The 23,452-nt window shown below is 48.8% G+C and overlaps 1 protein-coding gene across 2 annotated transcripts in view; it reads right to left on the reverse strand.

Annotated features, from left to right (window-relative positions):
- SCTR (secretin receptor) overlaps nucleotides 1-23,452 on the reverse strand; it is a 73,494-nt gene that overhangs the window by 32,915 nt on the left and 17,127 nt on the right. For both annotated transcript variants that reach the window (XM_069574441.1, XM_069574442.1), the window contains exons 3-4: nucleotides 4,984-5,091; nucleotides 379-482 (exon numbers count right to left, since the gene is read on the reverse strand). In XM_069574441.1, the coding sequence (XP_069430542.1) occupies nucleotides 379-482; nucleotides 4,984-5,091 (212 nt within the window). The remainder of the gene's footprint in view (nucleotides 1-378; nucleotides 483-4,983; nucleotides 5,092-23,452) is intronic.

Consider the following 23,452-nt stretch of genomic DNA (forward strand, 5'->3'; position numbering starts at 1 on the left):
CACTCTGCTCCTCCTGACGAGCTCAAGACTATTACCCCATTTCCCAGATGGAGAAACTGAGGCACAGAGGTTATCTCCTCCCCACCTCCACCAAGGCCACAGGGCAGGTTCAGACTCACCACTGGCCCAAGCAGTTAGCCCCAGTCACTGAGCTTTGGGTTTCAGGCCAACCTGGCCACAGCGTCCCCAAGGCACGTGGCAGTTCTCACTGTGCCATGGTCCTCAGGGCCAACCCCTCCAGGCTGGTGGGCCAGGACAGAGAGCTGGGAGGGTGTGGGGCTGAGGAGGGCAGCCCCGGGTCACCTGACCTAGCCCTGGGCCGGCTTCACTCTACCTCCCCAGGCCCCTCCACCCCACAGGGAGGCGTGGCAGGCTTACCCGCTTCTCGTTGGAGGAGTCATTCACATTGACCCCACAGGCCAGGTCAGGTCTGGGGAAGGTTTCTGACCAGCCGCCTTGTGTGCAGTTCCGGAACATGGAACCTGTGGGGACCAAGCATGCTGTGGTGAGCGGAGGGACGGACTGATGGCCAGGTTTCTGGGTGCCTTGCCCCACTTAGTCGCAGGTGGAGGGAGCTTCCTTCTGTCACTCTGTTCCTTTCTCCGAACCACACAGGGCAGCTCCAATTGCTCAGTTGACCCTTGAAGGCTTTGTAAGAGTCAGTCCGGAAAAGTGGCAGGAAAGGTGTGGGCAGACAGCCCGAGTAGGGATGCTCGTGTACATGCAAGACACAGAGCCGCGATTCTGGATCCCTTGACCTGCAAACCTGAACCGTTAGCCCCCCCTAGCCTCTGAGCACTGCTCATCTTCCCCTGGGCCCCCACTGCCTCACCCACACCCCGTGCCCCACACGCCCTGTGCCAGGCACCAGGCTCCACAACGAGGGAGGTGACTGACACATGCCCCAGGCCCCAGGCCCAGCACAACTTCCAGGGTCACTGCTCAGCTACCTGGGTGCCCCTCAGAGAATAATAAAACCTTCCTCTGGCAGGCATGGCAATGCCTCCAATGATGAGAGAGGCCATATGCAGTGCTTAAGAACAGCAGGTTACACACCCCAAACCAAAAACACTGACCTCCCACTAATGACAGTGTGTTTATTCAACTATAAAACCGCATGCTCTACTATAACGATACACAGTGATTGCTATATGCCAGGCACTGCTCTAAGCATGTGAGAGGTATTAGCTCATTCAATCCTAACAAGACTATGAGGTCGGCACTGTTACTTTTATAGTAAAATGTATTGTAACATGAAAATACTATACCCATTTTATAGCTAGGGGAACTGAGGCACACAGTGGTTAAAGAACTTGCTTAAGACCACACTCCAGTCAATGTAGAACATGGGATTTGAACCCCAGGGCTCAGGCCTATGTTCTTAGCTGCAGGCTTTGTACTAATCCCTTTCTTACTCTGCTCTTCCTGCTCCCAGGCCCTGAAAAGTGAAAGTCACTCAGTCTTTGCAACTGATCCTGCAACCCCATGGGCTGGAATTCTCCAGGACAGAATACTGGAGTGAGTAGCCTTTCCCTTCTCCAGGGGATCTTCCCAACCCAGCGATCAAACCCAAGTCTCCTGCATTGCAGGCAAATTCTTTACCAACTGAGCTATCAGGGACAGCCATCTAATGGGTGAGTGCCCCAGAGAAATCTGCCTGCTTGGTGAGGATCTGGCCACACCCATAATTAACTTTTTACAGGCTCCTGGTTCTACTCCTGCGCTAAGAAGTTCTATTTACTTATTTATTTGGCTGTGCAGCATGCAGGATCTTAGTTCCCTGACCAGGGATCAAATGTTCCTCCCACACTGGGAGTGTGGAGTCTTAGCCATAGGACCACCAGGGAAGTCGCAGAAGTTCTACTTTATATATAACTTCACACCCTGCTCCTCAGTGTCTGAAAATCAGCAGAGCTAACACACATAACCTCCCAGGGAGCCTCTCTTCGGTGCTTCTCTGTACTATAAACCACAAGATCACTGCAGCCCTCTCTGTCTCTCAAGCCTGCAGTGTGTACCTCTCACACGGAAGTGACCGTGGCTCCCCTGCCTCCCCTCCCAGAGATTCTCAGGGGCTCCCTAGGGCCTGCCTCCCCAGAGCCCTTGCTCATGAAACATCTGTAGGCTGGCTGGCTAGGAAAACAAATGAGGGAGGAGGAAGGGCCCGTTCTAAACGTTTTCACAAGGGAAGAGGGAACAGCTTACCCAGGCAGAGCTTTTTAGAGCAAGAGCCTGAAGACTGGGGTAGAGGAGCTGCCAAGCCAAGACAGAAGTCTGGGAAAGCCATGTGGGGAGCTTCCCTGCCTGCAGAGACTCGCTCGGCTGCATCCTCCACTCTGGGCTGCCAAGGGGGGCCGAGTTCCAGTCCCCAGGTCTGGCTGCTGTCGAGGCTGCGGGGGGCTGACCCCAACTCTGAACAAAGGAGCCCTGCTGCTCCTTTTGCTCCAATCAGTATCCTGTCTGGGCTCCCCAGCCACCCGAGCTGGGCCTGGTGTGTTTCTCTCTGACTGGCCCCATGGTCTAGGCCACCCTCTCTCAGGGTTTAGGACCAAACAGATTCCACTCAGCTGGAGAAACATGGTGGCCATTTCTAGAACTAGCCACTATGTTAACATGCTGATCCTAATGGCACTCCTCTGAAGGAGGTTTTGCGGCCTACCTCACAGATAAGAAAACCAAGGCCCAGAATTGGGCAACAGAGCCCAGCCTCAGTGTGGCCCGTCATTGTCCCACCCTCCTGCCTGCCCCCTCCCTTAGATCCCAGAGGCAACTCTAGCAGGAGACCATGGCCTTTGGGCTCTAGGCATGCCAGGTCTATGACGGCTCAGGAGACCTGGAGCACGGGTCAAGAATCTGAGTTCAAAACCCAGCACTGGCTCTCAGTTGCTGCGTGCCCTTAGGTGCATCACTTTTCTGTACCAAATAGGAATAATCACCGACACTGCAGGATGGGGCAGGAAACCCAGGCTGGTGCTGGACACAGAGAGGAAGCCATAAGGCTACTTCCCTTCTGCCTCTGGCCTTTCTAAATTAGACCAGAAATGGTGGGGCCTGGAGTCTTGGAATTCAGGAGATGAGCGGAAGCTTTCTGTTATTAAATCAAGCAAGCTAGGTTGTCAGAGACGAAAGAATGGTGGTCAAAGGGTGGCTGGTTGGACAAGAAACTGAAATAAAAGCACACTTACTCCCTGGAATCCAGAAATGGTTATCAGACAGTGTATCCCTGGAGGCTGGGCTGTCTGTCTGGACGCCTCTCCTCACCGACCCAGCAGGATTCCCATGACAACACTGCATGAGATGCAGGCCAGGTGCCCTCTGCTGACACGGCTCTTAGTAGAATCGCAGAGGACACAGGGGTGGGCTCCCATGGGCTCCTATCCACTCCCCCTGGGTTTAATTCCTAATATGTTAGGGGTTCTAACCCAGGTTCAGGTCAGTAAACACTTCAAGGGTCCCCAAAAGTACAGTCAGTATTTTTGTGCAAATGTGTGTTTGCGTGTGCATGCGCAGGCAAGCAGTCCAGGGAAGAGCCAGGTCAAAGCTTTTCTCTGACTCTCAAAAGCCTCATCAGGTTAGGACTCTCTGCTGCTGTAAGGCTCCCATCCCCCATCAAGACAGAAGGGAAAGAAAGCCAAGGCCTGACCCCACTCAGGAAGTGTGCTTTTAAAGAAGAAATAGGGCCCTCTTAAGAATCAAAGGAATGCATCCTAGACGGAATATTCTAGGCTCCAGCACAGACACACAAGTATCTGGGTACATAATCTAGCCTGTGGTTTCCCAGCCACACAGATACTCATTCTGCCTGGGCCCATGTAGTAGGTACCCTGAGAAACAGTTAGTTTATTCTACTTTTTTTCTTCCTTCAAAAGGAAGAATCTGGAGCACCAGCTTGTTCTCACTGGACACACTTTCCTTTCTTGGGGTGGGGAGCCCTGGAACCCTTGAGACACTATTCTAGAGCCTTTCTTCAGACTCCAGACCCAAGGTAGATTTATGGGCGGAGAGCAGGTAGAGGACAGATGGTTCTAGGTGACTTGAGGCTGGACTGCTCCTGACTTATGCTCCTGGGCTGGCCAATCCCTTGGGCCCGCAGCTGGGTACGAGCACAGTAGGCCCCAGGCTGAGATGATCCCTGCTGACCCTCATCCCCCAACCGTGCCCTGGACCCCTAGCATGGAACCCAGGGGGCAGCGCCTCTGTGAGACCGTACAGGTGGGTGGATCTGCAGCCCCACAGCGACACTGGGTGGCCGCGAGAAGAAACTGCAGTCCCTGTCTCTCCATCTCCCAGCTGTGAACCTGAAGCCAAGGCTAAACCCCTCCCAGACCTTGTTATTTTCACTGTTTAACTAAGCCAAGTGGAGAGAAAAGTTCTGTGGTTTGCAGGGGTTTTGTGACAACTAAAGTTTAAATCTGTAAAAATGCCTAGTACATGACAGGGTTTTGTCCAGCATTAGTCCCTGTTAGTCCCTAAGTGTTCCCTGTCAGAGACAACTTCCGCACTTCCTCATCTGAAATTAAGGAAATCCTTATAAACTGCAGCTTTGCTTGGGTGAGAGATCCCCCAGGAGACCAGAAGCTTCCATAAAGGACAGAGTTCATCAGCAGGGTCTAGTAGAGAGGGCACAGAGGAAGTGAGCATCCTGGAAAGCCAGCCAGGGCTAAGTGGGACCCAGACACAAGGGCTGGAGCAAGGGCCCTGGGTGCTAAGGGGCCAGAAATGTGCAAGGAAGGAGGGGAGCCCCTCAATGGGAACACAGGGCAGAGAGGAGCAAGCCTGGCCTCCTTTACCCCTTCCCTGGTACGTGGCCCTCTGGCCCCTTGCTTGGCACTGACAACTCAGCCCACCTTACTACTCCCAAGCTCCCATCCTTCCATTCACTTCCTGTCCGCAGAGAAGTCTTGGCCTCATGTTTCCAGGCCAAGGCTCACCCAGAGGGCTGCCCCACAGCTGCCCAGTTGGGCCCCCGGGCTGAGTTGTTACCATTCCTGCCCACGAGCATCCAGAGGAACCGCGGGCATGCCACTTCCACCGTCTGTCCCAGTGCAGAGGACGGCCAGCAGCTGGTGTTGTCCCATAGCCCCCGGCAGCCTGCCGAGAAGAGCAGCAGCATCAGACAGCGTCTCAACGTGGACACGATCCCCCACCCCCCCCACCCCCCCCACCCCCCCACCCCCCCCACCCCCCCACCCCCCCCACCCCCCCACCCCCCCCAACCCCCACCCCCCCACCCCCCCCACCCCCCCCACCCCCCCACCCCCCCCACCCCCCCCACCCCCCCACCCCCCCCATCCCCCCCACCCCCCCCACCCCCCCCAGCGCCCGCAGCAGAGCGTGGGGTCCTGGGTTGAGGTGAAGTGTGGTGGGGACGGAGTGAACTGAACACACCACTTACATGTATGAGCCCCACCTTCCTCATCTATAAAATTGGTCTAAGGAAGTGGGAGTGGGGTCCAAGGCCCTCCGTTCACACCCTGGAGCAGTGCAAACAGGGTCCCTGCAAGCAGCCAGGAGGCCACTCTGCTGCCTGCTCCCCCGGCTATAGGCCTTCCAGCCCACCTGCACCAGGCACCATCTGTACTGTGGTCTCCTTTATATCAATGGGATAACTCTTTTTTTCATCATGCTGTACATGAGATCTTAGACTTACTCATCATATACGGCTTCCCTGGTGTCTCCCCCCCCCCCACCCCACCCCCACCCCTACCCCCCCCCCCCCCCCCCCCGCACAGCCTAGCACATCCCTAGCACCTGTGCTTGGTGTTGCCCTCCACATCCCTTCCACAGATAATCTGGTCTCAATGCAACTCAAAGCTGAACTTATGGCGAACAGCTAGTATATATCTGTCCTTATAGATACTGAATTTGAGGTTGTTTCCTTTTTGTTTTGTTTGGCTGCTGGGAAGCTCAGAGCCAGATCAGTGGCCCAATTCTGGTAACTGAAAGACTTTGACATGAAAAAAATTACCGGATGTCTATAATGCAAAACTAGATGCTGTCTTAAGCACGGCCTTCTGGTTTACCTGATTCTGCGGTTCTCTGGCCTGTTGCGTCTTTGAGCTATTTCACAGCTCAATAAATTGTAGATAACTGATGGCCATGCTAACGATTCCTGTCCAGAGGCATTTGGGACCACATTTCTGTCACTTTCTTTGCATTTGCATGACTATGAATTATCTAAAACTTATGTGAAATTGTTTCCAGCCAGTTTTGCATCTATTTGCCTTATATATGCAGTACTTTGAATTCTCCTGTGAACCAGTGGTTAATGTATCACTGGTTCTCTCATTACTTAAGCACAATGTTTGGCAGGCATACTCCGTTAGAAATTATCATTTAACACAACCAGCCACCAATTCTCCCACAGTAGATCCCAGGGGAAGAAAATCAGAGAAACTGCTCCTGTGACAGACTTCTGGGGGCCCATGCCACCTGGGAGGACATCACCAGGAAGGTCTGGAGCACACTGGAAATGGAGGTGATACCATGAGGTCCGTAGTCACCTTGCATCCAGTTTGGGGAACACAAAGCAGACCACACCACCCTTGAGCCCACAGCCCTCAGAAAGAACTCAAGATTCTTGAGTCCCAGAGACCTGGGTTCCAGTCCTCTTCACCACACCTCGCTGCCCAAGCCCTCAGCTCTTTTAGGGAAACAGATGGCTTCCTCCTGAGATTGTCCGGGGAAGAGATCATCTCCACGTGGAAAGCCTGGCACTCACCGGGTGCCAGGGAATGGCAGCTCCCTCCTGCCGTCCTCCCCAGTCCTCTTCCTCACTAAGTCCTCCGTTTCATCCTGGCATTGAGGGGTGGGGGGACCCAGCTGGGTCCTCTGAGCTGCAAGGCAATTTTTAGCTCCAGAGACTAATGGATAGGGGTCTGAAGGGGTCCCTGGATTACCCAGCTGGCTAATTCCCAGTTTTTATAAAGAGCAAGAGTCTCTTTTCAGGCATGAATAAAACCAGGCTCAAAGTTTCAGCATCATCCTGGACACTTTTGTTCCCTCCACGTGAAGTCTCCCTGGCGATCTGTCCCACTTTAGAGGTATTGATCCTGCAGTAGACATCTGTGTCACTGGGGAGGTTCTGATTCAGTCATCCTGAGTCCTAGGAATCTGCAGGCTAAGAGCTCCCTACAGGTGTTCTGTATGTGGTCATTGGGCTTTGCTTTGAGAATCTTCATACTGCATCCCTCCCTTCCCGCTGCAGAGGCCTCTTCTTCTGGGCTCACACCAGCCTTGGGCTCCAGGAGCCCACCCAAGATGATTGTGAGAGGCCAGGGGAGGTCATAACTGGAGGGGTCAGGGCTCCTCCTGGTGCCTGGGTGCAAATGGATCCCCGCCCCAGGCAGTCAATATAAAGAGCAAGAACCAGTCTGATTCATGACTGCTGGAGGCCTGTGCCCACAAGGACTGGGCAAGGCACAGGCACTCAACAACCGTCTAAGGAAAGGATGAATGCCCGAGTCTCTGGCCCCGTTCCCCTCCTCGTCACTCATTCCTTGTAAATGGGCATTCGCTGTGATGCCACACATGACTTCTGAATCCCACGTCCTCTGCTTGCCAGCTCTGCTTGATGCCAGCAGGAGTCACTCTGTGCTTTACACACAGGAGAGCATTCAACCCACAGCAGTGCTGCAAGGCACCCAACTCTGCCCTCATTTACAAATGAAGCAATAAAGCAAGGAGGTGGATACCTGGAGTCACCCAGCCAGGAAACGGAAGGGCTGTAAGGTAACTGTCCAGCCAGGCTCCTGGGTGCCACCTCATGGGCTCTGCCCACCTGCTTGTCTCCAGAGGCACCAGCCCCAGTTTCTTAGGGAAAGATGCCTGGCTGGGGCAGAGCAGCCCTGGGAGGTTGTGGCCCTGAGCAAAGGAGGGAGAGAACAGAGGAGGAGAATGCCACGGGAACTCAGAGTGGGGCCTAATGGAGCTCCCACAGTGAGAATGGAAGCTTCCAGGGGGCCAAGGACCAGTGTCTGAGTTCTTTGAGGAAAGTTGGTCATAAGAAACCCCCCTGGATGTTCCAGAGCCTTCACCCCAACTCTCACAGTGTGCACTGAAAGAGGGCAGGCTGGACCTTCTTTCTTCTTGAACCTTCCCAGGGTACACAGGAAGGTTCTGCACTGTCTGGGCACCAGTCCTCCAGGTTCCCACCGTAGACGTGGCTCACCAGGCCCCTGAGTGACTCTCGCCTCCCCAGATGCCCCTGGGACAGTGACATGGTCCTGAGAGGCCCTGGACAGACGGGCACAGTGTGACTTTGCCTAGCACAGCACCTGGAGGCTGGAGGGTGAGGCCCACCCCACATCCTGACTCCTTCTGCAGAAGCCCCGTTTACAACACGGCCACCCTTCCTTCTAGAAGCACTGGGGGCGCTGCCCGCTGCGAGGACTGAGGCTGATCAGGTCAGCCAGGGCACTGGCCCGAGTCCCTGAGGCCGGACAACCCAACCCACGTCCGGCTAGCCAGACAGATGGGAAGGGTGCCAGGGCATCTGGCAGGCTTCCTGAGCTGGGTCATGTCAGGTCTGGCCCACAGGGACAATGGCCTGGTGCTGCGGAAAGCAAGGGAGGAGCAGCTGGTGGGGGGTGAGAGCGAGAGGGACACAGGTTCCCCCACAGCTGGCTTATGCCCATATCCTTCCTATTGGCCAGGCGGAAAGAAAGGCTGGGAAGGGGCTGTCCAGGCTGGAGCTGTACAATGCAGGGGTCGAGTAGGGTCACTGCCCCAAAGCAGAGATGAGGAACCTAGGCCCCAAGAGGCAAACTGACATACAGGGCGCCAGCAGCTAGGATCCCATCTCCAGGCTGACCGCTGGTAGCAGCAGCCCTGGACACTAACTCCACACGGTACTGCTCATGTCCCGAGCCCTGTGACACGGCCATCCTCTCCCAGCCTTGGCCTCGCTGTCAGGACAGGTTCAGCACTGGAACAGACCTGGCCCAGCATGTGAGGAGCACGTCTCACTGGTAGGCTCTGGTGGCTGGTACATGGTTGAACACTTTTAATTTTAATAGTTACACCTTTTAAAAAACAATTTAATATGCATTAAAAGGTTATACAACAAGTATATCACAGCTGTGATTTTGTAGTTACTGCTGTTTAGGATGAGGCTAAGTTCAGTCCTGGGTGTTCATTGGAAGGACTAATGCTGAAGCTTAAACTCTAATACTTTGGCCACCTCATGCAAAGAGTTGACTCATTGGAAAAGACTGTGATGCTGGGAGGGATTAGGGGCAGGAGGAGAAGGGGACAACAGAGGATGAGATGGCTGGATGGCATCACTGACTCGATGCACATGAGTTTGAGTGAACTCTGGGAGTTGGTGATGGACAGGGAGGCCTGGTGTGCTGTAATTCATGGGGTCACAAAGAGTTGAACACGACTAAGCGACTGAACTGAACTGACTTAAGTTTAAAAAAAAGTCAGTTTAAAAAGAAAACCTTCATGCACTGTTGGTGGGAATGTAAGTTGGTATAGCCACTGGGGAAAACAGTGGAGCTTCCTCAAAAAAATTAAAATAGAGCCACCAAATGATCCAGCAATCTCACTACTGGATACACATCTGAAGGAAATGAAATCACTGTCTCAAGAGCTATCTGCAGCCCCACGTTCACTACAACATTACTGCCACAGCCAAAGTATGGAAGCAACCTTAGTGTCCATTAAAGGAAGAATCAGATAAAGAAAATCATGATGAAACATCATTCAGCCTAAAAATTTTCTAATTTTTTAAAAGGAAATCCTGCCATGTGTGAAAACATGGATGAACTTAGAAAACATTGTGCTCAGTGAAAAAAGCTAGACACAGAAAGACAAATACTGTTATCATCTCACTGGTATGCGGAATCCAAAAATGTTAACCTCATAGAAGCAGAGAATAGAACCGGTGGTTACCAGGGGTGGGTGTTGGGGGGAAGACAGAGAGGTTGGTCAAAGATTACAGAGTTGGAGTTATATATGATGGTAGTGGTTTAGTTGCTAAGTCGTGTCTGACTCTTGCGACCCCATGGACTGTAGCCTACCAGGCTCTTCTATCCATGGAGTTCTCCAAGCAAGAACACTGGAGTGGGTTGCCATTTCCTTCTCTGGGGATCTTCCTGACCCAGGGATTGAACTCGGGTCTCCTGCATTGCAGGCAGATTCTTTACTGACTGAGACACCAGGGAAGCCATATATGATGAGTAAGTCTAAGATCTCATGTACAGCATGATGAAAAAAAGAGTCACCCCATTGATATAAAGGAGACCACAGTACAGATGGTGCCTGGTGCAGGTGGGCTGGAAGGCCTATAGCCGGGGGAGCAGGCAGCAGAGTGGCCTCCTGGCTGCTTGCAGGGACCCCGTTTTGCACTGCTCCAGGGTGTGAACGGAGGGCCTTGGACCCCACTCCCTACAGGCTCCTGCTGAGTGAGGGATGGCTGCACAGGTGGAGCATGAAAGAGGTGGCATGGTGTCCTGGTCTGGCCTCCCCTGGGGCTCTGGCACAGTACTCGGGTCAGTGGGTTGGGGGAGGGCTAGGAGCTGCAAAGCTCAGTGCCTGAGTCGGGGTTGGGGGGGACCCAGGAGGTAAGAGATGGAGGAGTTTTGTAAGCAGATCTACTGTCACTGAGCCACTAGGGAGGGCAGGGCAGAGGGAATCCCCTGACCCTCTACCATCTCTGAGGTCACCTGTCAACACTGACCACCTGGCTGGAGGGGACAGGAGGGGAAGACTGGGGAAAGTTCAAGTAGGGAAACAGGAAAAGACACCATCAGGCCACTAATACCATGTGGGCAGATTTTCCCCCTGTGTGGGCCCATGTGGGCCCACACACACAAATGATGTGTGTGTGCAGTGGATCTTTCTTCCCTCCTGGCATTTTTTTTCCCTTTTTTCTCTCCTTCCTTCTCAGATTACTGGTTCACAGCCTCCGAGAAGGGCAGGAAAACTTACAATCTCCCTGACCTGTTTCCAAAGGGCCCCCAAGGCAGGAGGATAAAGAGGAATTCTGGTGCAATCACAATTCTTGAGAAAATCATAATTTTGATTTTCTTGATTGCAACCTTGCAGTCATAATTCTGAAAAAACAGAAACAGAGCAGGACTTCACTCAGACTAGGGAGACAAGAGTGATGTGATGAGCAGGGAACAGAAGGTTCCCGAAAGAGGCTCAAGGGCCCTGCTGCCCATTTGCCCCAGACAGTGGGAAAACCCAGAGGAGAAATGGCTATGGGGACACAACAGACAAGCACAGCCAGCAGCCGGCTTCCGGGCTCCATCAAGCCCCCTCTGCCTTCCTGAGCCCACCCCAAGGGCACCCTAAGGAGGTCTCCTCGGCCGGCTGTGCGAATGACCTGACCTACAGTATCTAGGTTGGGAACCGTGTTGCCCTACTTGTGATGGCTGGACCACACACAGAGGTGGTCAGGGTGGGGTCAGGGGAACTGGAGGCCCAGGCAGCAAAGGCATTAAAAAGCATAGCACAGGAGGCAGGCACAACAGAAAGCCTGGGGTGCTTCTCTTTAAACCGAGAAGCACAAGCTATCCCTTGGGATGAACTATCTTGGGGAGAAGAGAGCTCTCCACTACCGAAAGAATCCAAGCAGAGAGGGTCATGCAGCTAGGAGGCTGCACTGGATGAGATACAGACCCTCTGAGTGGGAGGCTGGGTGCCACTTCCCTGGGGCAGGTTGGTTCTTCTCCCTCCAAGAGACTTGCCCAAGGCAAGTGCTTCTGAGCTTGTGAGCACTGATCCTGAGCCTCCTCCTCCCTAGACTGTACAAACTGCACTGGCCCCACAGAGTCCTCCTCAACCACCCACGAGCTCCTCCTCCTCCAGCTGAAATGCTTCCTTTCATGCTCTCACTCTAATTAGACATTAATTGGCACCAACAGCCTCTCTCTTCCTCTATTTTTTTTTCAAATGCAAATCTTCTTGGGGAGAGTGAGAGTATCAGTCACTCACAGTTCAGTCTGGATCACAAAATAAACAATCCTCAGGATTTGCAGTCAAAAGATGTGGGCTGAGAGTCCTCTTTCAGCACTGGGTGATCCTGTGCCTCTAAGAGCCTCAACTTCCTCATCTGTGAAGTGGGATGGTAACAGTACTTAACTGCATGGGTTGCTTTAAGAACTAAAAAAAAAAAAAAAAAATTGTCCAAAGTGCTACATAAACATAAGTTTCTTGTTTCTGAAAAATGAGCCAAGGTCAGTTGTGGCAAGGAAAGGATAGGGAGAGGTGAGCTCTGAGTAGGGTGAGGGTTGTCCCAGAGTGTTTGTCTGCCAGAGGCCATCAGGGGCCAGGGGAATCCAGAAAAGGACCTGGAATGTTTGTTACAGAAACCGCATCAAAGGCCAGCATGTAAGACACACTGATACGTGCCACTACATAGATGAACCTTGGAAACATTAGTGGAAGGAGATAGACTCAAAGGTCACGGATTATGACTCCATTCATACAAAATGAACAGAGTCAGCGAATGCACAGAGACAGGGAGTGGAGGTACAGTTGCCAGGGGTAGGGCAGAGGAAGGAGGGAGATGAGGAGCGATGGGTACAGGTTTTATTTGGGGATGATGAGATGAGAATGCTCTGGGGCTATAAAGAGGTGGTGGTTGCCCTGTGAATGCACCAAATGCTATTGAACTGTTCAATAAGATGGCTAATATCATGTGAATTTCACTTCAATAAAAAGGCACACTGACCCCCCCAACCCTTTAGAAGGCAGCCCATGTTCTTTGGGACTGGGGAGCCCACTGTCAAAGAGAAGAGGAAAAGGGGATGGTGAGTTCCCCGTCTAAAGGCAAGGACATGAAGAACCAAAGAGGTCTTGCCCAAGGTCACACAGCCCCTAAGTGACAGAGCAGTGCCCCTGCCCAGATCTGTCCGACCACTAAGCCCACATCTTTCCTGCCTCCACTCTGTCTCTGGAACATTCCTCCCTAGGGTGAGGCAGAGCCCTTCCACCAGCCAGCTCTGAGGGGGTATCAGCTTCTGAAAACAAAGTAATAAATAGCCCAGTAAGGCAGGCCATGAAGCTATTAGGGTGACCCTGAAATGCTCCCAGGAAGTGCTGGGAAGGCCTTACCTAGCCCAGAATAGCTGAGGAGTTAATTTTTTATCTGTGATAAGTGTGCCGAGTTTGGTGACAGCTTGGTGGGTGGCATTTCCTGTCTCTCTCTTCGCATTCAAACATTAACCTCCTCCCCAGGGAAGACCAGGCAGCTTAACCATTAACCCTGTACCCCCAACAGAGAGTCTACCAGCCCCTCCTGGCCTCGGGCACCAGACAGATCCTTCCTGGGGATGGAAGGGCCTTCAGGAGTCATGCTCCTGAGCAGAGTTACGGGGTTGGACCCACATCCAGGCAGCCTCAGCCCAGCCCCTCCACCCACCAGGTTCTGATGGGGATGCTGGGGCTGAGCCTGCCCAAGGGCTCCACGGCTTTGCTGTTTCTCCTGTTTTCTTTCTTGGAGGGACTCTTCCCCTGCAGCCACCACATCCGTTCTAAGTTCCATTATGGCTTTTCTGGCTCAGCTTTCTCAACCTCTGAGCAGAAAAGGCCTGAAGACTTTCCCAGGAGGCTGGGTCCTCACACATCTTCTGCCCCAGGGGCTTTTAAACCAGGTTTTCAGAGCAACAGACACTTTTTCCTAAATAAAAGTTGCAGAAGGGCAAAATGCAAAAGAGATCGAAGAGGTCTGAGCCTTTGTGCTAGGGTGGGGTCAACCTGGGCCCCTTTGCTCACTGGCCTGGCAGGACATAGTGGCAAACACTGCGAATAAAGGACGGCCTCACTGCATGGAGAGAGCAAGGTCTCCCCAAGAGTTCACAGCAGAACCTGGCTGGAGTCCCTAATGAGCCCTCTCAGCCCTGGATGCACAAGTAGCATTCTGGGGACAGAAGACAGTCAGACCTGCTGCAAGTCAGTCAACCTGGGTATATGCACAGCCTCCCTGGTCCTGCAATCTGAGGTCAGCGCCCACAGGGTGATGGGCCAGGTCAGGCTCTGGGAAGCACCTGCCATGGGCAACGTGGCCACACCACTCGCCTCGGCAGGTCTGTGGTGAGCTGGGCAAGCTGGGAGCATCCACATCCTCTACCACAAAGGCGCTGCCTCATCTCCCTCTGTCTCCTTCCCGTCTCCTCTCTCTGCTCTCAGTCGAGGGTCTGCACTCATTCACCTTGTAAGTCAGTCAACAAACACACACCAAGTGCTCGGTCTTAGAGGAAAGGGACGTAGTCTGTCCCAGTCCAGCAAACGCACGCCCACGATGCAGTGCAGATGTGCCAGGAGGGGAAGAGAGGTGGGGGGTGGAGGTGGGGTGGTCCTGCAGAAGTCAGGGTGGCCAGCTATGCCAGCAGAAGTCGTTTGGAGTCCTCCATTGGAGGAGTGGCTGACAGGACTGGAGAAGAGGAAATGGAGCTGAAGCAGAGGGGTCAGAATGTGCAAATGCCCAGAAGCATGAGAGAACCAACATGGTCAAAAAGTTGTAAGCAATCTGGTTGAGCCAAGTGGAAACATTTGGAGTGGATGCATGAACAAGGGCCAAGTCAGGAGCTGACCCTCATCCTGGAGCCCTGGGGAACAACTGGCACATTTAAACACTCCAGATGCTAATTTTTAAAATAATCATCCATAACTTCTTGATGTGAGCTGAAGTTTACCATCATCTCTCCAAGGGGCCTGACATTCTGGGCTTTATCCCTAAGGCCTGAATACAAGTCCCACACTCTGTCACTGGAATTTTAGACATTTTCCTTGGGGACATGAGGGCAGCTGCTGTTCCTGCGATGGCAGGGGGTGCCCTGTGACTCAATGGTGGGCCCCCTCTGAGCCATAAGGTCCCAGTTTGGTTCCCCCGCAGCACCTTCCACAGCCAGCATAGGGGAAGGAACTTCTCATCCTGCCCACCCCTCATGCAGAGGCTAGTAACTTGGCCAGAGCACATCACAGCATCCACACTGCTTGACCTCTGCTTCCCAGGGCACCACCTTCCTCCTGTCTCTGGCTGCACCTGGCGTAAGTGTGGGACCCTAAATGGGAAACCTTGAAAAAAGAAGGGCAGCTTTGCGGTTTACAGCTAAGATGGCGCCTGGCAGACGAGATGAGGGTGTGGTGTAAGTTGTTTGTCAAAACTTTTGATTGGCTCTCTTGATTTCCGTGCACGTGGACAGCGCGTGATCATCATAGACTCCTGTTACAATGAAGCGCATGATGACTTGACCTTTAACGTGATTGGTGCAACCCTCGCAAAACCCCCTTGCTTGCCTATATAAACCAAGAGTTTGTGGCAATAAGGTGGAACTGCTTAGATGGAACCCCTGTCGCGTCTGATTGTCTCTCACTCGCTGAGGGGCTGGGTTGGCGGACAGCAGGCTCACCTCTCTTGGGGACCCCTCGGTTTTGCTGAGGGAAGTTCCACTGCCTCTCTCTGCGGAGCGCCCCCCCCCCCCTCCTGCCGCAGGTAAGTGCAGGGATCTCAAGGCCACTCCTCCTATAACCTCAGTCTCAGTTGCCACCCAAATAAAAGCATTCCCCAGCCCAATCCTCCTCTGAAGTCTCTATTATGTGTGTCTTAATCCAAACTCATGATTTTCATCTCTCTTCACCCAAAATACTTTCCCCTCCTCCCAAGGTGCTGCAGCCACCTTACAACCTGGCGGTGCATGTCACACATTGAGCAGAAAGAGAGGAGGAATATGGGATCTGACGATACCCAGGAACTCTGCACGAGCTCTGGATCTTTTGTGATGTGTGAAAAAGCAACCCCTATATCATGAAGCTTGCATATCAAGTCTGCCATGTGTATAAAAACACATTCCTAAGCCAGAAGAGAGGAGTCTATGTGCCATCAATCTTACCATTTTCATCTCAAAACAAGAAGTGTTAAATATTTTTGAATGAATGCTTTTATTTTCACACCAATCCCATAAAACAGATGTGGAGATTGAGGTCCAGAGACATTAAGGACTTGTTCAAGATCACACTGTCTAATTTAAAAGCCTGGGCCTCTCCTTTCCCCTCTCCTCACCTCCACTCCTCTTCCTTTTAAAAGTTGAAATGAAATTCACATACAGAGATGGGATTGCCTCCACCTTACAGCCACCATCACAACTGGACTAGAGGTCAAACAGTTGTCTTCCCTGGAGCAAGGAAGCAGACAGGAAGGGAGAAGAGAGGAAAGCCTCACAGACGCAGCTAAGAGGACAAGGAGGCTGCAACACAGCAGGAACAGCAGCTTGGGTGGTGGCTGGTTCCTGGGGGTATGTGGGGTGGGGTGGGAAAGGGGTCACGGGCCTGGCCATGGGGGGCAATAAGAAAGCAGGTATCCAACAGCTCAAGAATTTCATGAACAAAGGCTATGACCTGGAGAGAAGAAACTGCAAAAGAATACGCCTGGTGAATAAGTTAGATGAAAAGGATCATTTTCCTGAAACACTCAAACTACTAAGACGGAGGCAGGAGCAAACAAAAGTCAGAACAGACCTCTAACTAGTCAGGAGATTTAATCTGTAACAAAAAAATCTCCCAACAAAGGAAAGGCCAGATGGCCACACTCATACAGTCTACCAAACATTTAAAGAATAATTAACACCAAGCCTCATCAAACACACCCAAGATACTGTAAAGGAGGAAATACTTGTAAAATCATTCTATGAGACCAGCATTATCCGATACCAAACACACATAAAGACTACAAGAAAAGAAAACTACAGACAAATATCCCTGATGAACAATGATATAAAAATTCTCAACAAAATACTAGCAACTGACTTGAACAGCACTTTAAAAGAATTATACACGATAACCAAGTGGGATCTATCTTTGGGATGCAAGGATGGCTCAACATGTGAGGATTGCTTTATGTGAGGCACCACATTAACAGAAGAACAAAAAACACATTATCATCTCAACCGGTGCAGATAAAGTATTCGACAAGAACCAACATCCTTTCATGATAGAAACACTTAAACTAGAAATAGGAGGAAACTATCTCAATAAAATAAAGGTCATATATGCAAAGGCCACAGTGAACATCACATTCAGTGATGAAGCCCGAAAGCTTTTCCTGTAGGATCATGAACGAGACAAGGATGCCCACTTTTGCCACTTATATTCAGCCTAGTACTGGAAGCCCTGTACTGTGCTGTGCTTAGTCGCTCAGTCATGTCCGACTCTTTGCCACCCCATGGACTGTAGCCCACCAGGCTCCTCTGTCCATGGGGATTCTCCAGGCAAGGATACTGGAGTGGGTTGCCATGCCCTCCTCCAGGAGATCTTCCAAACCCAGGGATTGAACCCAGGCCTCCCACATTGCAGTTGGATTCTTTACCATCTGAGCCACCAGGGAAGCCCAAGAATCTGGAGTGGGAAGTCTATCCCTTCTCCAGGGGATGTTCCCGAACCCAGGAATCAAACCAGGGTCTCCTGTATTGCAGGTGGATTTTCTTCCAGCTAAAGGGCTTCCCTGGTGGCTCAGAGGGTAAAGCATCTGCCTCCAATGTGGGAGACCTGGGTTCAATCCCTGGGTCGGGAAGATCCCCTGGAGAAGGAAATGACAACCCACTCCAGTATTCCTGCCTGGAGAATCCCATGGCCAGAGGAGCCTGGTGGGCTACAGTCCATGGGGTCACAAAGAGTCAGACACGACTGAGTGACTTCACTTTCACTTTCAAGCTACCAGGAAAACCCACTGGAAGCCCTAGTCTACAGCAAATAGACAAGAATAAATAAATAAAAGTTGTCTAAATTTGAGGAAAGAAGTAAAATTATCTGTTTTTAGACAATGTGGTCTTACATGTAGAAAGCCCCAGTGATTTCTGAAGTGGATTCAGCAAGTGACAGGGCAGATATAAAAACAATACACTAACATTACTAATTATCAGAGAAATGCAAATCAAAACTATAATGAGGCATTATCTCACACCAGTCAGAATGGCCATCATCAAAAAATCTACAAACAATAAATGCTGGAGAGGGTGTGAGGAAAAGGGGACCGTCCTACACTGTTAGTAGGAATATAAACTGATATAGCCATTATGGAGAACAGTACGGAGAGTCCTTTAAAAACTAGGAATAAGTCTACTATATGATCCAGCAAACCCACTACTGGGCATATACCCTGAGAAAACCACAATTCTAAAACACACATGTACCCCAGTGTTTACTGCAGCACTATTTACAGTAGCCAAGACATGGAAGCACCTAGATGTCCATCAGCAGATGAATGGATAAAGATGTGGTGCACACCGAGGAAACCAGAACTGAAAGAGACACGTGCACCCCAATGTTCATCGCAGCACTGTTTATAATAGCCAGGACATGGAAACAACCTAGATGTCCATCAGCAGATGAATGGATAAGAAAGCTGTGGTACATATACACAATGGAGTATTACTCAGCCGTTAAAAAGAATACATTTGAATCAGTTCTGATGAGATGGATGAAACTGGAGCCGATTATACAGAGTGAAGTAAGCCAGAAAGAAAAACACCAATACAGTATACTAACACATATATATGGAATTTAGAAAGATGGCAGTGACGACCCTGTATGCAAGACAGCAAAAAAGACACAGATGTGTATAGCGGAATTTTGGACTCAGAGGGAGAGGGAGAGGGTGGGATGATTTGGGAGAATGGCATTGTAACATGTATACTATCATGTAAGAATCGAATCGCCAGTCTATGTCTGATGCAGGGTGCAGCATGCTTGGGGCTGGTGCACGGTGATGACCCAGAGAGATGTTATGGGGAGGGAGGTGGGAGGGGGGTTCATGTTTGGGAATGCATGTACACCCGTGGTGGATTCATGTCAATGTATGGCAAAACCAACACAGTATTGTAAAGTAAAATAAAGTAAAAATAAAAATTAAAATAATAATAATAATAATAAAGATAGAAGATGTGGTGCAAACATATAGCAGGATATTGCTCAGCCATAGAAAGAGTGAATTTAAGTCAGTTCTAATGAGGTGGATGAACCTAGAGCCTGTTATACAGAATGAAGTAACACAAATATTGTATATTATACAATATTTGAAGAGAAAGCAAATATTGTATATTAATACACACATATGGAACCTAGAAAAATGGTACTGATGAACCTATTTGCAGGGAAGGAATGGAGATGCAGATGTAGCGAATGAACTTGTGGACACAGTGGGGAAAGAAGAGAGGGGGGTGAATGCAGAAACTAGCATCAACATATGTACACTATGATGTGTAAAATGGCTAGCTGGTGAGAAGTTCCTGTATAACACAGGGAGTCCAGTCCGGTACTCTGGGATGACCTAGAGAGGCAGGGTGGGGTTGGGAGGCTCAAGAGAGAGGGGATATGTGTGTAGTTGTAGCTGATTGTGTTGTTGTGCAGTGGAAGCGAACATAAGATTATAAAAAAAATTTTTTTAATCAACACACAAAAATTAGTTGCATTCCTATACACTAATGAGAAACAACCTACAAAGGAAATTAAGAAACAAACCCATTTATAATGGCATTAAAAAGAATAAAATACTTAGGAATAAACCTAACCAACAAGATGAAAGCCTTGCACACTGAAAACTACCAAATGTTGCTCAAAGAAATTAAAAACACAAATAAATGGAGACATTCTGTGTTAATGGATTGGATGAGTTAATATTTTTAAGATGTCAATACTACCCAAAGTGATCTACAGATTTAATGCCATCTGTATTAAAATTCCAATGACAAGGAGTTCCCTGGGGCCCAGTAGTAAGGACCCAGTGCTTTCACTTCAGGGGCATAGATTCAATCCCTGGTCAGGGAACTGAGATCCTACAAGCCATGTGGCATAGCCATTTTTTAAAAATCCAAAAGACAGAAATATTTTAATATTTATTTATTTAAAATTTATTTAATATAATCAGTCTTCCCTGGTGGCTCAGACAGTAAAGAATCTGCCTGTAATGCAGGAGTCTGGGTTCCATCCCTGCATCGGGACGATCCCCTGGAGAAGGGAATGGCTACCCACTGCAGTATTCTTGCCTGGAGAATTCCATGGACAGAGAAGCCTGGCGGGCTACAGTCCATGAGGTTGCAAAGAACTGGACATGACTGAGTGACTAACACTTTCTTTTCATTTTCAGAAATAGAAATATTCATCCTAAAATTCCTAAAGGAATATCCAAATGGCAACCCACTCCAGTATTCTTGCCTGGAAAATCCCATGGACAGAGGAGTGTGGTGGGCTGCAGTCCATGGGGTCACAAAGAGTCAGACATGACTGAGCAAGCGACTTAACTAAGGATCTTGGAATAGTTAAAACCATCTTGAGAAACAACAAAGTTGAGGATCTCATAATTCCTGATTTCAAAACCTATTTGAAAGCTACAGTAATCAAAACAGTGTGGTACTGGCATAAAGACAGACATATAGACCAATGGAATAGACTAAACATCCCACAGATAAACCTTCACATGTATGGTCAAATGATTTTTTTTACCAAGATACCAAGACCATTCAATGAGAAAAAGACTATCCTTCCACAAATGGTGCTGGGAAAACTGAATGTCCAAATGCAAAAGAACAATTAACTTATACCATTTAACAATTAATCCAAAATGGACCAAGAACCTAAATATAAGAGCTAAAATTTTAAAATTCTCAGGAGAAAGTTCTATGAGACTGGATTTGGCAGTGCTTTCTTGGATATGATACCAAAAGATCTGATAACAAAAGTAAAATTAGATAGATTATAATAAGTCAAACTTTAAAACTTTTGTGCATCAAAGGATACAATCAAGAGAATGAAAAGGCAAACTACAGAATGACAGAAATTATTTTCAAATCACACACTGATAAGGGGCTAATATCCCGAATATATAAAGAACCCCTGTAACTCGATAACTAAAAACTAAACAACCCTACTTAAAAATGGTCAAAGGACTTGAGAGAACATTTCTTTAAACAAGACATACAAATGGCCAAGAAACAGGAAAACATGCTCAGTATCACTGATCATCATGTAACTGAAGATCAAAAACCCCAGTGAGATACCACAAGGCGATCACAACAAGGCAGAGACTGTAGGAGTCCAGTTATTCGAGGTTCCTAGAACCATTTCATTCATAGAAATATAAAGTGGAATGATGGTTCCCAGGGGATAATGGAAGAAGGAAGAGCAGTTGCTGTTCAATGGGTACAGAGCTCCAGTTCTGCAATATAAAAGGTTTTTAGAGATTGGGTGCTCAGTAATGTGAACTTAACACAACTGCACACTGAGAAATGGTTAAGATGATGAAATTTATGTATTTTTTTAGATTACATTTCTTTAGAGTAAACATACAGATGGCCAACAGGCACATGAAAAGATGCTCAGCATCACTAATCATCAGGGAAATGCAAATCAAAACCACATGAGATGTAACCTCACACCTCTCAGAATGACTATTATCAAAAAGACAAGAAATAACAAGTGTTGACAAAGATGTGCAGAAACAGGAACCCTCATGCACTGTTGGTGGGAATGTAGAGTGGTACAGCCACTCTGGAAAAACTATGAGAGTCCTCAAAAAGTTAAAAATATAATTATCATGTGATCCAGCAGTTCCACTCCTGGGTATTTATCCAAAGAAAACAAAAACACTAATTAGAAAAGATACGTTCATTGCAGCATTATTTACAATAGTCAGGATATGGAAGCAACCCAAGTACCCATCAGTAGATGAATGGATAAAGAAGATGTGGTATATATACACAACGGAATATTACTCAGTCATAAAAAGAATGAAATCTTGACAGTCGTGGCAACATGCATGGACCTAGAGGGTATTATGATAAGTGAAATAAATCAGATAAAGACAAATGCTGTATGACTTCACTTATATGTGAAATCTCTAAAACAAAACAAATGAACAGACAAAACTAAACAGAAACAGAGTTACAGATACAGGGAACAAACAGGGAGTTGCCAGAGGGAAGCTGGGTGGAGGGACGAATTGCCAAAGCAATCTTAAGAAATAAGAATGGAACTGGAGGAATCAACTTGCCTGACTTCAGGCTCTACTACAAAGCCACAGTCATCAAAACAGTATGGTACTGGCACAAAGACAGACATATAGATCAATGGAACAAAATAGAAAGCCCAGAGATAAATCCACACACATATGGACACCTTATCTCTGACAAAGGAGACAAGAATATACAATGGAGTAAGACAATCTCTTTAACAAGTGGTGCTGGGAAAACTGGTTAACCACTTATAAAAGAATGAAACTAGATCACTTTCTAACACCGCACACAAAAATAAACTCAAAATGGATTAAAGATCTAAATGTAAGACCAGAAACTATAAAACTCCTAGAGGAGAACATAGGCAAAACACTCTCAGACATAAATCACAGCAGGATCCTCTATGATCCACCTCCCAGAATTCTGGAAATAAAAGCAAAAATAAACAAATGGGATCTAATTAAAATTAAAAGCTTCTGCACAACAAAGGAAAATATAAGCAAGGTGAAAAGACAGCCTTCTAAATGGGAGAAAATAATAGCAAATGAAGCAACTGACAAACAACTAATCTCAAAAATATACAAGCAACTTATGCAGCTCAATTCCAGAAAAATAAACGACCCAATCGAAAAATGGGCCAAAGAACTAAATAGACATTTCTCCAAAGAAGACATATGGATGGCTAACAAACACATGAAAAGATGCTCAACATCACTCATTATTAGAGAAATGCAAATCAAAACCACAATGAGGTACCACTTCACACCAGTCAGAATGGCTGCGATCCAAAAATCTGCAAGCAATAAATGCTGGAGACGGTGTGGAGAAAAGGGAACCCTCCTACACTGTTGGTGGGAATGCAAACTAGTACAGCCACTATGGAGAACAGTGTGGAGATTCCTTAAAAAATTGCAAATAGAACTACCTTATGACCCAGCAATCCCACTGCTGGGCATACACACCGAGGAAACCAGAATTGAAAGAGACACATGTACCCCAATGTTCATCGCAGCACTGTTTATAATAGCCAGGACATGGAAACAACCTAGATGTCCATCAGCAGATGAATGGATAAGAAAGCTGTGGTACATACACACAGTGGAGTATTACTCAGCCATTAAAAAGAATTCATTTGAATCAGTTCTGATGAGATGGATGAAACTGGAGCCGATTATACAGAGTGAAGTAAGCCAGAAAGAAAAACACCAATACAGTATACTAACACATATATATGGAATTTAGAAAGATGGCAAGGACAACCCTGTATGCAAGACAGCAAAAAAGACACAGATGTGTATAATGGACTTTTGGACTCAGAGGGAGAGGAAGAGGGTGGGATGATTTGGGAGAATGGCATTGTAACGTATACTATCATGTAAGAATCGAATCGCCAGTCTATGTCCGACGCAGGATACAGCATGCTTGGGGCTGGTGCATGGGGATGACCCAGAGAGATGTTATGGGGAGGGAGGTGGGTGGGTGGTTCATGTTTGGGA

Source organism: Ovis canadensis, chromosome 2 (genome assembly GCF_042477335.2).
Source record: "Ovis canadensis isolate MfBH-ARS-UI-01 breed Bighorn chromosome 2, ARS-UI_OviCan_v2, whole genome shotgun sequence".
Lineage (NCBI taxonomy): Eukaryota > Metazoa > Chordata > Mammalia > Artiodactyla > Bovidae > Ovis > Ovis canadensis.